General features: G+C 36.9%; 1 protein-coding gene across 17 annotated transcripts in view; it reads left to right on the forward strand.

The window, feature by feature from the left end:
* RAB3IP (RAB3A interacting protein) overlaps positions 1-10,531 on the forward strand; it is a 32,646-nt gene extending 22,115 nt beyond the window's left edge. For all 17 annotated transcript variants that reach the window (XM_081061447.1, XM_081061451.1, XM_081061450.1 and 14 more), the window contains 5 exons: positions 920-1,048; positions 2,280-2,392; positions 5,858-5,957; positions 6,045-6,114; positions 8,954-10,531. In XM_081061447.1, the coding sequence (XP_080917573.1) occupies positions 920-1,048; positions 2,280-2,392; positions 5,858-5,957; positions 6,045-6,114; positions 8,954-9,036 (495 nt within the window). In that variant the 3' untranslated portion in view covers positions 9,037-10,531. The remainder of the gene's footprint in view (positions 1-919; positions 1,049-2,279; positions 2,393-5,857; positions 5,958-6,044; positions 6,115-8,953) is intronic.
* Positions 10,532-14,818: the final 4,287 nt, after the last annotated feature.

The following is a 14,818-nucleotide window of genomic DNA, read 5'->3' on the forward strand; positions in this document are numbered from 1 at the left end:
CATTGAGGTTACCATGATACACCTTAAAGTCTGTAGGAAAGGTTGTGTTACTTTCATGTAGATGCCCTGTGCGTCCGGGGAAGGTTCAGCTGTGCTAGAGGCCATAGCTGTAGTCAGTGCATCATTTCTAGGGGACCAGGGCTTCTGGACAGGAGCAGCTTAGAGATGCAGGAGAATGAGGGACTTGACTCTGTTAGGGTGGCTGGGGGCAGGTGACAGGTAGTAATGAGCTGGAAGAATACTTAGGGAAAATTTGTTAAAAGGGAGGAAGGAAAGAGAGGGACACCTGGAAGAGTGAGTAGGAAGGCAAGTGCTAGCCAGAATTATTGTTGGTAATTCAGCTGGTAGTTGCTGGATGTTCATCTGCCCCAAATACCTGAATAAACATTACATTTTAAGATAGTCAATGTAAGAGGCTTATATGTGTGCTTCTTTTAGTCTTGCTGCTTATAAAATAAACACTTTGGAAATGCCTTCAGGTAATAGAACAATTCGTGTCATTTTTGACCCCAAATTTTTGGTTTCACAATTTAGTGAGTCTCAGTTTATTCAAACACTTTAATTAACTTGGGTCCAAGTTATTTTTTGGTTATTTTCAGAAAAGACTTGTCATCATTTTTTATTTTCAGAACAGTGTGCACATGTGTCTTAAGAGAAGCTCCACTTTATTTTGGGGGGGGGGGCGGGAAATGATAGCATCATTAGACACCAAGACTGAATGCATTGAAAAGCAGCAGTTAGTCATTTGGGAGTTTGAATACCAGGTATTATAACTAATCAAGAATGACTCAACTTATTGTTTTAAATGAAGAGTATTTCTTTTTTTCAGTAATGTTTAAATTTTCTTAGTTTTATAAAGTGATCTTATGTTTGTGTTTTTTAAAAAGTTATTTGTGTTTTCTTTTGGTTTGTTTGTCAGGCTGACTTATCTCTGTATAATGAATTCAGATCTTGGAAGGATGAGCCCACAATGGACAGAACGTGTCCTTTCTTAGACAAAATCTATCAGGAAGATATCTTCCCATGTTTAACATTCTCAAAAAGTGAGGTAATTTAAAAAAAATTTATAGGAATGCATTAGAGTTGTTACACCTTTTACTAAATCATATATTTGAATATCTTACATAAATAAGTTATTATAAAATGTTGCATTTTACAATTTCTCCATTCCACATTAGGATCATAGTAATTTCTTGGCATTCAGGTACTAAACATCTTTCTTTATTTGAGCAGATGCTCATTCATACCAAAATCTGTGTTACATTGGAGTGAAGGATTAAATACGTATTGGGGGTAGGACTTCCTTGATTCTCAGTTCAGGGTGAGGGAAGTTCCGCCCTCTGTGGTGTTTGTTGGGCTTATCTGTACATGATAAAAAAAATCGTATTTCGTTTCTTCATCTTCAAAATGGGGAAAAAAAGTTCCTTCCTTGCCTATGTCCATAGGATTGTTAAGAGGATAAAATGAAGTGCATTAAGTAGATACAAAAACTACTATACAAACGTAAGGTCATAATTTTAATTTTTTCTTACACATGGAAGATTTGTCTGCAAATATCTTGTCTATTAATGTATAAAGTATTTAATCTTAACTAAGAGTCTTATGTTAAAGCTTTAGAGGATTTAATGATAACGTTACTTGGAAGAAGTTAAGATGAGCAGTAAAACACTTTTGATGTGAAGATATGTTTATTCATTGTGGTTCTGTGCCTGGCTTTAGGTAGGCCATTCTGCATTAGCAATCTTGCCACACTGAAGTAGTTGGCCCATTTCATCTGTTACTTATCAGTTGCTACCGTCTCCATCTGGGCATTTAATATTTGACAATTTCATTAATTCTTTTGTAGACTCTCTTGTACTCAGAAATACAACTTCAGAAAGCTATAAAGCTATAAGTAGTATATACTGCTGTGTTATGAATGAACAATATTAAAAATATTGCATACAATTAGCAAAATAAAGCACTGGGATATTCATTTTGAAGTTACATTAACAGTGGATGCTAATTGCGGATAAGGTTTAACAGAGACTGGAATTAATGCCTTTAATCCACTTCCAGATAATGAGAAAAGTTATTTAGCTATAACTGAATTGCCTTTCATAACAATGTTTGAATTATAAAACATTTCAAACCAATATTATGTGGTTTCTTTCTTTTTCATTGGCTAATGCCAAGCTAGTACAACTTGGGCAAAGAATGATTTTTAAAATATGTTTACTATAGAATAATTGGATATTTTTCTGCCAGCATAGTGTCTAATACTTTTTATTTTTTGAAAGTTGGCTTCAGCTGTTCTGGAAGCTGTGGAAAACAATACTCTGAGCATTGAGCCAGTGGGATTACAGCCTATTCGATTTGTGAAGGCATCTGCAGTCGAATGTGGAGGACCAAAGTATGTCAAAACCATGTCTTGTGGAAGATACTGAGTTTTAAGTGTTTTCTAGTTTTAATTGTGTTTAAATTTCTTGTCAGTTGTCAGTTGTCTGTGTAGAACCTGTGCAGCTCAAGCACAAATCCCCAAACAGTGTGGAATATAGCATTTCAAATTAGAATCAAAGGAGAATGCTTTTAATTACAAAAATACACATACATGTTAGGGATCCCGGTAGACCAGATGTTAGAAACATTTTTTTTTTTTAACCACAGACTGTGGTCCATTAGTTGATGATGAAATCACTTTAGTGGGTCATAAGCAGAACTTTTGTTTGTTACACATATTTGTGTAGTTGTGTGTCCTTTGTTTCTGTGTAAAATGTTTCTTTCTGAGGGTTACCACCAAAAATAGTTTGGGAAGGCAGTGAATTAGACCAAGTCTTATCAAGCAAGTAAACAGGTACCAAAAAGACTTGGATACCAAAAGACTTGATTAGTACTCTCCTTTCATGCTCTCATAATAAAGGATTCTCCTTTTAGTAAATCAGATTTGTCTTCCATATGTGAGAGGTATTTGGGAATTATAGAGACAAGATTCCAATGTTTCGTATCAGGGCAGACTTTTTTTCATCCAGTCCCAGGAGGAAGAAAGACTAAAATCAAATCAACAGTACCTAAAACCTTTGGCCCAGCAGTTTAAAAAGTGACTTGGAAAGATTCTAAGGAAGTTGCTTAGTTGCTGGTTAAGAACTAGCTTAATATAGGGAACTGGAAAGCCCAAAAGAGCATAAGCGAGTCTTGTCTGGATCATTTTGAAGACAAAAGAGGAAAATGCTGGTTGAGATTCACTATAGGTCTATGTTAAAGCCTATTGTAGGAGTTGTACGATTCTTCTGTTTCCTGTTATGCTCATTACATTCTCAACAGGATCATACAGTGTTGGTATTGGGCTGTTTGTGGAGGGGACTTAGTCATGCCTTTGCTCATTGAGCCACATAGCCACCTAGAGCTGTGTCCTGTTTTACACTCCCCATGTGCACAGTGGCCTCTGAATTTGGGGGAGGGTATTTACATTCCTAAATTCTCCTTCACAAACACCCATGTATTTTTATCCTGATCATTAATGCTAGCCGTTTTCATGCTTTTAAGATCTGTGTTATACCTTATTTTAAATGTAGTATATAGTAGTTTTTATTGTAAAATTTTAAATTTGTGTTTGCATTATATATCACGCATATTATGCATGTGCAAATATCATATGATAACAAATGAGGATATCAGTTAAAGTGGGTTTGTATAGTATTCTAGTAAAATAATTATACAGATTAGAGTCAGGGAACAGTTTACATAGTTTGAGGACATTGTGTTTGTGGGAATGGGACGAGAAACCCAGTTTTTGTTAGTGTGGAAAATAATTTAAGGAAGATATTGTCCTCTTTTACGAAATGTGACGTATGGCCCTGGCTAAGGCTCTCGTGGACTAGGCTATGCAAATAAGCTATAAATGCGTGGCGCAGTGCTCTGGGAATTTTGAGGAAGACAAAAATCAATCCAGTGGTGGTGATCAGGGACTGCTCTTGGAGGGAGGATGTTTGATCTGTGGTTTTGAAGCGTGGGTGGAATTTGTGTAGATAAAGAATAATACATAGGACTGAAAGCTTAGAAACAAGGAAAGTGTGTGTGTGTGCAGAGGATGTTGAGTGCATGAAGAGGAAAAATGTGGAAAATCTTAAAGAAAATTTAGGAGATGGTTAGATTCTGGTGGGGGGGATGGTGGTAAAAGACAAAGGAGTTAGAGATGACTGACAGGAAGAATGATACGACTTTTGGAAACTAATAGGAGGGGCTGTGCTTTGGGGAAGAAGATGATAGGTCTAGATTTAAACATGTTGACATCCCGAGTGAAAATGTCAAACAAGGATTTGAAATCTTGGGACAAGAGCTGTTAAGAGATACTGAGGTAGTGTAGCACGTAACAAAACATCAGAATTGGAGGTCAGAAGACCTCGCTTGAATAAAAATTATTGACTGATCGTTTACAAATGGCTTTAAAAAAGAGATGTTAAACACTTTTTTTTTTTATTTAAAAAATTGGTACTTCAAACCACTTTAGCAGAGCCTTTCAAAATTAGACAAAGTAGTAGACAAAAAGGTATAGTCTGTTTCCAGAAGTGTAGGTATAAATTATCAGCTTGATAGTACTTTTTCTTCTTGTGTAAGTTACACTTTTGGAAGTTCCAAAGACTTCCAACATGGTGCCTTAAATTTCTTGTTCATCTATTCTTCCAAAGCTAGTAGTTTAGTGTTTTTTAAGGATACTGTTATAGGTAATTAAAGGAATTTATTAATGAAGGAACAGTGAGGCACAATTTCTTTGAAGATAAAAATTCTTTTGTGATTGGAATGGCCACCTCCAGAATTATCCTGTGTTGTATACACATTCTCCATGTGTTTTCTCAATACGGAGGCACACAGTCAGATGTATATTTTTTGTAAGTGTAGCTGAAATTTGATGTCCATTTAATACATTTTTCTTTACTATATCATTTATAATGTCATATAAAATGCTGTTGGCCACTTTATTTTATTTTACTTAGAGCTACACTAATTTTGCATTGATAGGGAATGGTAGTTGTATTCAACCTAGCTCCTAGCTTACTAGGGTGACAGCTGGACTGCTGCAAGTCCAACCTGTGAGACAAACCAGCTCCATCCTGTTGAGCAGTAGAGTGACAGGTGGTCCATCACTTACCAACAGTCATTGAATGTCTGCCATGTGCAGGAAGATGCTTGGTGCCAGGCATTTAAAGATGACTAAGATACAGTCCCTGCCTTCAAGAGGCTTACAGCCTAATTCCAACCACAAAGCCCTTATAGCAAATTTTAGATTTTATAGTATGTAAATAGAGAGACAGGATAGTATGTCTAAATGTAGTGTACCGTTTATATAATTGTTAATACTCAGTATTTTTGTGAAGTGACTTATTCTGTGAGGCGATTTATTTTGTATTTCTCACTCAGGGTTAGGTACCACATTAAATGCATGTAAACCAACCGAACACACCAGAAAGTACTCTATCTGGAAGCTGTTATCGTACAAGCTATCAGTAACACGTTTTGAGACTTGAATAGTTATCATTAGGTTTTTTCCAACTGAGAAAGAAGTTGAGGTCCTGATGGAAAGCTGAGAGCTGTCCTGTATCGGCTTACTCATTTGTAAATTTTCTCTAGGACAGGACATACAGTTGAAACATTTAATTTCTATTTCTAGAACCATGGTTAATGTTATGCTGTTAAGCTTATACTAGAATGTAAACCCCAAAAGGGGAGGGACTTTGTCTTTTTCATCATAGCCCAGCATCTAGAACAGTGCCAGTTACTTAGGTTCTCAAATATTTGTTCTTAATGAATGTATAGCTTGTACAGACGTTAGGGGCAAAATGCTTTTAATTTAAAAAAACTGAATTGTATCGTTATTTTACAGAAAATGTGCTCTCACTGGCCAGAGTAAGTCCTGTAAACACAGAATTAAATTAGGGGACTCAAGCAACTACTATTATATTTCTCCTTTTTGTAGATACAGGGTAAGTAACTTAACCACAAATTTTAATAAAGCTCGCTTTTATATGAGACATTTGATATTTTATGACATTTTTTCCCTTTTGGCCTAGATCACTTCTGTATGTAACTTTTTTACATACATTCGATATATTCAGCAGGGACTTGTGAAACAGCAGGATGGTGAGTGTTCCTAATTCGTTATAAAATATTTACATAAAAGTTCAGTAAAAAGTACAGGTCATGTAGCAATGTTCAAATAAACTTTATTATTGGTATATTTATATTGAGTCTTACTAGTTCTAATAAAATGTGTAGAGAATTTGAGAACAAATGTCTCTTTTAAAGCATATTATGTTTAATCCTTATGTTTGCCTCATTTTACTCTAATTTTCAATTTTAAGCAGTATGAGTTTTAACTCTTAAGAGGTATATGGTAAACCAGATAGGAAGTGTGAAGGGAGTACAAGCTCATTGTATTTACTCCTTGAGCGAGAAAAATGAGCGAGCTCTAGCTATGGTCAGATTTATTTTAACTGGTGGAAACCACAAGGAGCTAACAGTTTTTTTTCTGTATTTTCTGCTTTCACGTGTGAATTAATAAAGCAATCATGAGGGTAATTATGAATAGGATAAAGATTACTATATTCTAAATTAGCAGAAACATGCTATATCGAGGAGAGTCAATCTCATGCAAGTGTTTTAATATTTTTTAATATAGTTTTTCATGATAACTGATGTATTTATAGCCAGATACCTTTTTTAAAATAATTTTTTATTTTTCAATTACAGTTGATACACAGTATTATATTAGTTTCAGGTATACAGCATAGTGATTAGACATTTATAAAACTAACAAAGTGATCACCCCATAAGTCTAGTACCCATCTGACACTGTACATATTTATTACAGTATTATTGACTATATTCCCCATGCTGTACTTTACATCCCCATGACTATTTTGCAACTACCAACTTGTACTTCTTAATCCCTTGCCCTTTTTCACCCATCGGGCAGCCATCAAAATGTTCTCTGTATCTGTGAGTTTGTTTTTGTTTTGTTTATTTTGGTTTTTAGGTTCCACATATAAGTGAAATCATATGGTATTTATCTTTCTCTGCCTGACTTATTTCACTTAGCGTAATACCCTCTAGGTCCATCCATGTTGTCACAGATGGCAAGATTTCATTCTTTTTTATGGCTGAGTAATAGTCCATTGTAATATGTACCACATCTTCTTTATCCATTCATCTATTGATGGACACTTAAGTCGTTTCCAAATCTTGGCTGTTATAGCCGAATATCTTAAATACCAGGACTATGGCCCAACAGCTTCAAAGCAGTGCTTCTTGAGTACACATGATTGTTTGAAAACAGAAATAATCGATGGTAGGCTAGAGACAAGTCTATGCCAGTTTTCTATTTGAAGTTGTGGAAAATTTTCCTCTTTATATATATTTTTGGCATTGAAAATATTCTTATCCTTAAAAATGACTGTCTTTCAATCATGTAAACTGGTGAAGCTTAATTAATTCTGTTGAAAAATTAGTCATGCCCATGAAAACTTAGTTTAGCATTTCTCAAGCTCTGGTATGTTACAAACAGTTATATTTATGTAGAAGCCCATATAATTATATTTTATTATCTAAAAAAATAAAGGTCAAACCTGTCTCTAATGTTGAATTTCAGAAAGCTGTGTAGCACACAAGTAGTCTTTAAACTATACAATACTTTTTATAACTTTAATAAAATTGGCATCTTTTTGAATCTTGGTGGATAACATGATTTAGGCTGGAGAACAGATGATTTATGTTATGTTAAAGTGTCAAGCATATTTTTCCTCCTTGTTAAAATAGTAAGTTTTTGTAGGGAAGGCTGAAAGATAATTTATGAAAATAGGAAGATAGTGTCACGAATAATGGGGCAACGATGGTGATAAAAGTAGTTTCTTTTCTGGTTTCCATCACTCTTCCACTTGACAGTATTTGATACACGTCATATACTGTGTGGGTTTGTAGTAAATAAACATTATTAATGTAAACATCTATTTATTATCTGTGCCTGTGCCAAAAGAATTTAGGGCAGCTAAATCTAAAGCAAAGTTTCTCAACGTTGGTACTATTAACATTTTGAGCTGGGTAATTCTTTGTTGTGGGGGCCTGTCTTGTGCATTGTAAGATGCTTAACATCCTCCCTTTAAGGGTCAGCTTTAGTCCCTCCACTAGAATGGCTCTATTTTTGTTTGTTTTATATTTTCAGATTCAAAAAAAAATGGGCTTTACTCACTAGATGCCATTAATGAAAAATGTATCCAGATATTGCCAAAAGAACCCTTGGGAACAAAATCGCCCCTTGTTGACAACCACTGATCTAAATCAGTTTAATCTAATCATATGTCAAATGAAGACCTTTTATCGTATGAAATATAGAGCCATCTTTTTTTTACTTACAGGGCTTACAAAAGTAGAGATAATTGAAATTTACAGATCATCCTCTACATTTATTTTTATTTCTAATTTGAGCCATATACAAAACTTTCCCTATTATTAGGCACATAGAACGTTACTGAGTTCTCTGGACTGTTTCTTGTCCTTTTCACTCTCTGTTAGTATTAATGAATGGTGAAATGGCCAAGATACAGCAAACTAGAACAAGAAGACCCAGAAGTTAGATAATAACTCTTGCATAATTGAGCATTGAGTGTAATTACTTATGAAGGCAACAGCATTTACTCAGGACACTGAAATGCCTGCCTTCTGTTCGGCTAAAGTGATAGTCATTGATGTATCTAACAAGTAGTTGTGGCAAATTGGTGCATATTGCTGATTTATTGATAGAACTGGGATGCTCAGAAGAATATGAAAAAGTTTGTGTGAAATAGCGAGAGAATTTCTAGGCATTAGTTATGTCATTAGGAAAAGCCAGTTGGTGTTTCAGTTCATCTTAAATGTCCAGTGAAACAGATTAAAAATACTTAAGATGGTATTTTGTGATTTATGTGTCTCTCTTTTGTTTGTATAGTTGATCAGATGTTTTGGGAAGTTATGCAGTTGAGAAAAGAGATGTCATTGGCAAAGCTGGGATATTTCAAAGAGGAACTCTGATGCTCTGCCTGGGACCATGCATGAACCTCCCCGAATACCTGGGAAATGGCTGAATATTTTTATTGTTACTTGATATTTATTTCCAAGGAGTGGGCCCAAGACTTTTTCCCTCTTTTGCAAATTACACTAAAAAGTACTGTGATTTCTTTTAAACTGACCTATTCTGTGTTTGCTTATTCTTTAGTTGAACACACTATAAGGAATTACAGGTGTACTAGTGGTTGTAATTTATAGTTGCAGATAAAAAGCTAAATAAATAAATGTTAGATTGAATGTGTTTTTGCTTTCTCTTCTAGCTCTGAGATAGCATATGGGGTCAGTTGAATGTATTGAATTATTGTTTCCAAACTGCACAGCAACCTATGAGAGTCAAGGAAGAAGGCTGAGTGGACAAGGTCAGCTTTAGTCCCTCCACTAGAATGGCTCTATTTTTGTCTGTTTTATATTTTCGGATTCAAAACAAGATTTTACTTAAAGATTTCTGTTGAAAAGTTTGGAAGTTACTGTTTTAATCATCTGTTCTTTGTAATTTAAAGAATCCCTGTATTATGGTGATTAATTAAATATAATAAACAGAGGACAGTCACATTTTATCCCAGAGATGCATTCTTTAACATCTTGATGTAATGTATTCATACTTTAGATATGTTGAGCACTGTAATAGGCATTGAAAGGGTATAAAGATAAATAAGGAGTTTGACGTATGTGCAGGGAACTTTGAAGGAGTGTGGGTTGAAAGGATGGTACATACAAAGTATACAATGGTCATAGACCCACTTGATCTCTAAGTTCCAAATTGTAAAACTGACATCATGTAGAGAAACTATTTATTAAAGTTATTTATAAAAGGAAAGAGTTTCATGGTTGAAATATACTAAGTATAGAAAAGCAAATATAAAAAATGAGAAGTCACTTCAATCTCTCTACCTAGAGAAAGTTACTGTGAATATTATTGAAGAATAGCCTTTTAGCTTTCAAATATTTCCTACTACGTATACATATTTTCTTACTTTTTTAAAACGTTAAATATTTTTTCTATACATCTTAATCACTATAAGGTTTTGATTATGGGATGTTAACATACGAGTATATATGTACTACCTTCTCTTTATCCATTCTTCCATCGACAGACACCCAGGCTGCCTCCACATATTAGTTATTGTAAATAATGCTGCAATGAACATATGGATGCACATGTCCCCTTGAAGTAGCGGTGTGGGTTTCTTCAGATAATTACCGAGAAGTGGGACTGAGTCCTTTGTCTCTTGTTATAGCCTTTGTTTTAAAGTCTATTTTGTCTGGTATAAGTATTGCTACTCCAGCTGCTTTTTGTTTTTCCATTTTCATGAAATATCTTTTTTCATCCCTTTACTTTCTGTCTGTCTGTATGTCTTTCAATCTGAAATGAATTTCTTGTAGGCAACATATATAATGATCTTGTTTTCTTACCCAGTCATCTACCCTATGTCTTTTGATTAAAGCATTTAATTCGTTTACATTGAAAGTAATTATTGATATATGTGTAACTATTGCCATTTTATTATTCATATATATATATTTTTTAATCTTCAAGAAGTCCCTGTAACATTCTTTGTAATACTGGTTTGTTGATGATGAACTTCTTTAGCTTTCTCTTGTCTGGGAAGCTCTTTATCTCTCCTTCAATTTTTTAATTTTTCCCCCCCTTCTTCCACCTCCCCCTCCCACTCTGGTTCAAGCCGTTGTTTCTCAGTTTAGTTATGTAAGACACGGCTTCCTGGCCCGTGCTGGTATTATGAGCCTTGTGCTGTCCCCAGCTGAGGCAGTCGGTCACCAGTCGTCTGTCAGCAGCTCACGGCAGATCTCTCCAGCTGCCTGCCATTCATACTGACCACTGGCCTCTCATCACAGCACACAGTAGCCCATGGCAGCACACAGAAGCTCATGGCAACACCCAGGAGCCCATGCCGATCTCTGACTGCTCACGGCAGCCCAGCTCCAGGGAGAGCCGTTGTTCACAATCTTAGCTGTAGAGGGTGCAGCTCACTGGCCTATGTGAGAATCGAACCTGCGACCTCGGCACAGCATTCCAACCACCTGAGCCACCAGGCTGGCCCTCAATTTTAAATGATAGCCTTGCTGGGTAGAAGTCTTGGTTGTAGATTCTTTTCATTAAATTGAATATTTTGTACCAATCCTTTGTGGCCTGCAAAGTTTCTGTTGAGAAAGAAACTGACAATCTTATTGGAGCTCCCTTATAAGTTACTAATTGCCTTTCTCTTGCTGCTTTTAGGATTCTCTGTTTGTCTTCAACCTTTGCCATTTTAATTATAATGTATCTTGGTGTGGGCCTGTGTGGGTTCATCTTGTTTGAGACTCTCTGTGCTTCCTCGGTTTGTATGTCTGTTTCCTTTGCCAGGTTAGGAAAGTTTTCAGTCATTATTTCTTCAAATAGGTTCTCAATCTCTTGCTTTCTCTCTTCTGGTGCCTCTGTTTTGCGAATGTTGTTATGCTTGATGTCCCAGAGGTCCCTTAAACTATCCTCGTTTTTTAAATTCTTTTTTTCTTTTGCTGTTTTGATTGGGTATTTTCTGCTACACTGTCTTCCAAATCATTGATTTGATCCTCTGCTTTATCTAGTCTGCTGGTCATTCTAGTGCATTCTTCATTTCAGCTGTAGTAGTTTTCACTTCTGATTCTTTTTTATGGTTTCTATATCTTTTTTTATGCTTGCTATTTCTTTGTTGAAGTTCTAAGTTTTTGAGCATCCTTATAACCAATGTTTTGAACTCTCTTGTAGATTGCTTTTCTCCATTTTGTTAATTCTATTCCTGGAGTTTTCTCCTGTTCTTTCATTGGGGATGTATTCCTTTGTTTCTTCATTTTGGTTGTCTCTGTTTGTTTCTATGTATTAGGTAGTGTTGCTACCTCTCTTGCTGGGTGTTCTTATGTAGTACTGTGTTTCCCCGAAAATAAGACCTGGCTGGAAAATCAGCTCTAATGCATCTTTTGGAGCAAAAATTAATATAAGACCCGGTTTTATTTTACTGTAATATAAGACTGGGTCTAACATATAATTGATAATATAATGTAATATAATAATATCATACCAGGTCTTACGTTAATTTTTGCTCCAAAAGATGTGTTAGAGCTGATTGTCCAGCTAGGTCTTATTTTTGGGGCAACACAGTAGGAGCCCTGTGGGGTTCTGGCACGGTTCCTGGTCACCTGAGCCAGGTGCTCCAGGAGTGTCCTTTGTGTGGGTTGGTTGTGCCCTCCTGTTTATAGTTCAGCCTTGATTGCTGTTGACATGTCTTTGGGTGGAATTGGCCCTCAGGCTGACTGGCTGTGGAGTTTGGCCACTTCCACAGCTTATGGGCTGCTGTGCTGGGGGGCTTACCACACAGAGCAGGATGCCTGTGTGAGTCTCTGATCAGAGACACAGAGTCTCCGATGCCTGTTGAGACTGCCCTTTGGGTGTGTCACTTGTGGGGCTAATTGAACAGTGCTCTGCTGTGGTCTGAAGCCAAACTCCAAGTATGTTGGTTCTTGGACCGCTTAGGAATTCCACTGCAGGCCCCGGTCAGCCACTGCCTGTGACTGGTCAGGAGCGACCTAGTTGGAGCTACAAAGCAATCTACAGTTGCTTGCTGCTTGTGCTAAACCTGAAGGTGTATGGGAGAGGCCACGCTGCAAACTGAGGACGGCTGCCACCAGTACCAGACCTGGGGTAACTATGCATAAAGGCAGGACACATTGAGGCCTGCTGTTGCCCGCTGCCAATTACGGGCTCCAGTAAGGGTCAGCACAGATAAAGCCTCCTGCGATACCGAGTTGGGTGTGGTCGGGTCTCAGTGAGTTAGCAGGGTGGAGCATCTGAGCTCACCAGGCTAGTCAGATTCTGGCCGAAATCGTAGGGGGTGGGCTCAACACAGGAAAGATGGCGCCCATCTGCTGGCTGGCTGGGGCCCATCTACGGGAAAAATGCCGACTGTCCTCTATGCTGCTGCTTAAAACCACACACCTCAGTCTGCCTCCCATATTCCTCCGACGCTCCCCAAATCACCTTTCCTCTGCCGGAGCCTAAGGTGAGTGCCTAGAGTGAGTCTATATGGAGTTCTTTTTAAGAGGATGTCTGGGTTTCCTGCAGCCTTCTGTCCCACTTAGATGGTCAGACTCACCACTGTTTTGGGAGCACTAGATGTTGTAGGTGCTCCTTTCCTGGCACCAGTACTCCTGGATGGGAAGCCTGGTGTGATGCTGGGCTCCCTTGCTCCTCTGTAGGGAGCCTCCGTGGCCAAGATATCCCTCCCAGTTTTCATCTGCTACATGGATGTTTGGGGCCAGCCTGTTTTGCATCTCTGCCCCTCCTACCAATCTCAACGCGACTTCTTTATATCTTTAGTTATAAAACTTATGTTCACCTAGACTTCAGATGGTTCTCCAGGTTTATTGTTCTATAATTGAGTTGTAATTTTGATGTGTTCATGGGATGGGGCAAGCACAGCATTTATCTATTCTGCCATCTTGGATTGTTCATTTCTCCAAATTATATTTAGATTCAATGTATCTCCAAACTAAGTCCTAACATTTCTCTTGGAGTTGACAAACTGATTTCAAGTTTTTATGTGACAGAGTAAAGAATGAAGAATGACAGGGCATTTCTGAAGAAAAAGGAGAAAGAACTTACCCTACTAGAATGGCTTTTTATGAGGCTCAAGTATTTAAAAGAATGTGACATTTGTGTAGAAACAGACAAAATGGCCAGCGGAGCAGAATAGAGAGCCCCAACACTGACCCTGATACTGATACGTGTAAATTTCATGTTGACAGAGAAGTCATGATAGCTCAATGATCAAACTATTAATGAAGCTGACAAAAAAGAAAAAATCGGATCTCTTCTTCACACCACACACAAAAAACTTGTAAATGACCTGAAAACTTTAACCCTTTTGATGTAGAAAATAGAGTTGAAATTATAGGTGAAATGTATTGCAGAAATATAGGTGAATATCTTCCTGATCCTACTTTAGCAACTTAAGCTGGAAGCAAAAGAAAGCATAAAAGATAACTAATTAAAAAAATGCTATATTATAAATTGTAAATTTAGAACTTTTGTCCATTAAAAGACAGTAAAGCTAAACTACAAACTATGAGAAGATATTTGCAAAACTTAAAACCAGTAAAACATCAGTCTCAATAATATGTACAGAAATTCTACAAATCAACAAGAAAAAAATAGACAGCCTAACAGAAAAATGGGCAAAAGACTGAAACAGAATTGGAAATGTACATGGGCCAATAGACATACTGAGATTTTGATTTCTGTTAATCAGAGAAATGAAAATCAAGACTACGGTGACATGTTCAACTGGCAAAAATTAAGTCCAACAAAATCAAGTTTTGGAAAGCGTTTCAATCGATAGAATTACTTATATGAATGCCTTACAGATGGGAGTGCCAATTGCTATTATTACTGTGAAAAACGATTCATTTGAAAGTTGAAAATTTGTATACCCACGGCCCAGCAATTCCACTTTTAAGCATATAGTCAAGAGAAGTACTTGCACAAAGCGCCCCAGAGTGCATGTACAAGAATGTTCTAGGGGCGGCTGGTTCCTCCCTTGGTTAGAGTGGTGCTCTTAACCATAAGGTTGCTGGTTTGATCCCTCAATGGACCAGCGTGAGCTGTGCCCTCCACAACTAGATTGAAACAACTACTTGGAGCTGATGAATCCTTGAGAAACACACACACACACACACACACACACAAATCTGGAAAAAATCCAAATGCCCATCAATA

Source organism: Rhinolophus hipposideros (assembly GCF_964194185.1).
Source record: "Rhinolophus hipposideros genome assembly, chromosome: 9".
Classification (NCBI taxonomy): domain Eukaryota; kingdom Metazoa; phylum Chordata; class Mammalia; order Chiroptera; family Rhinolophidae; genus Rhinolophus; species Rhinolophus hipposideros.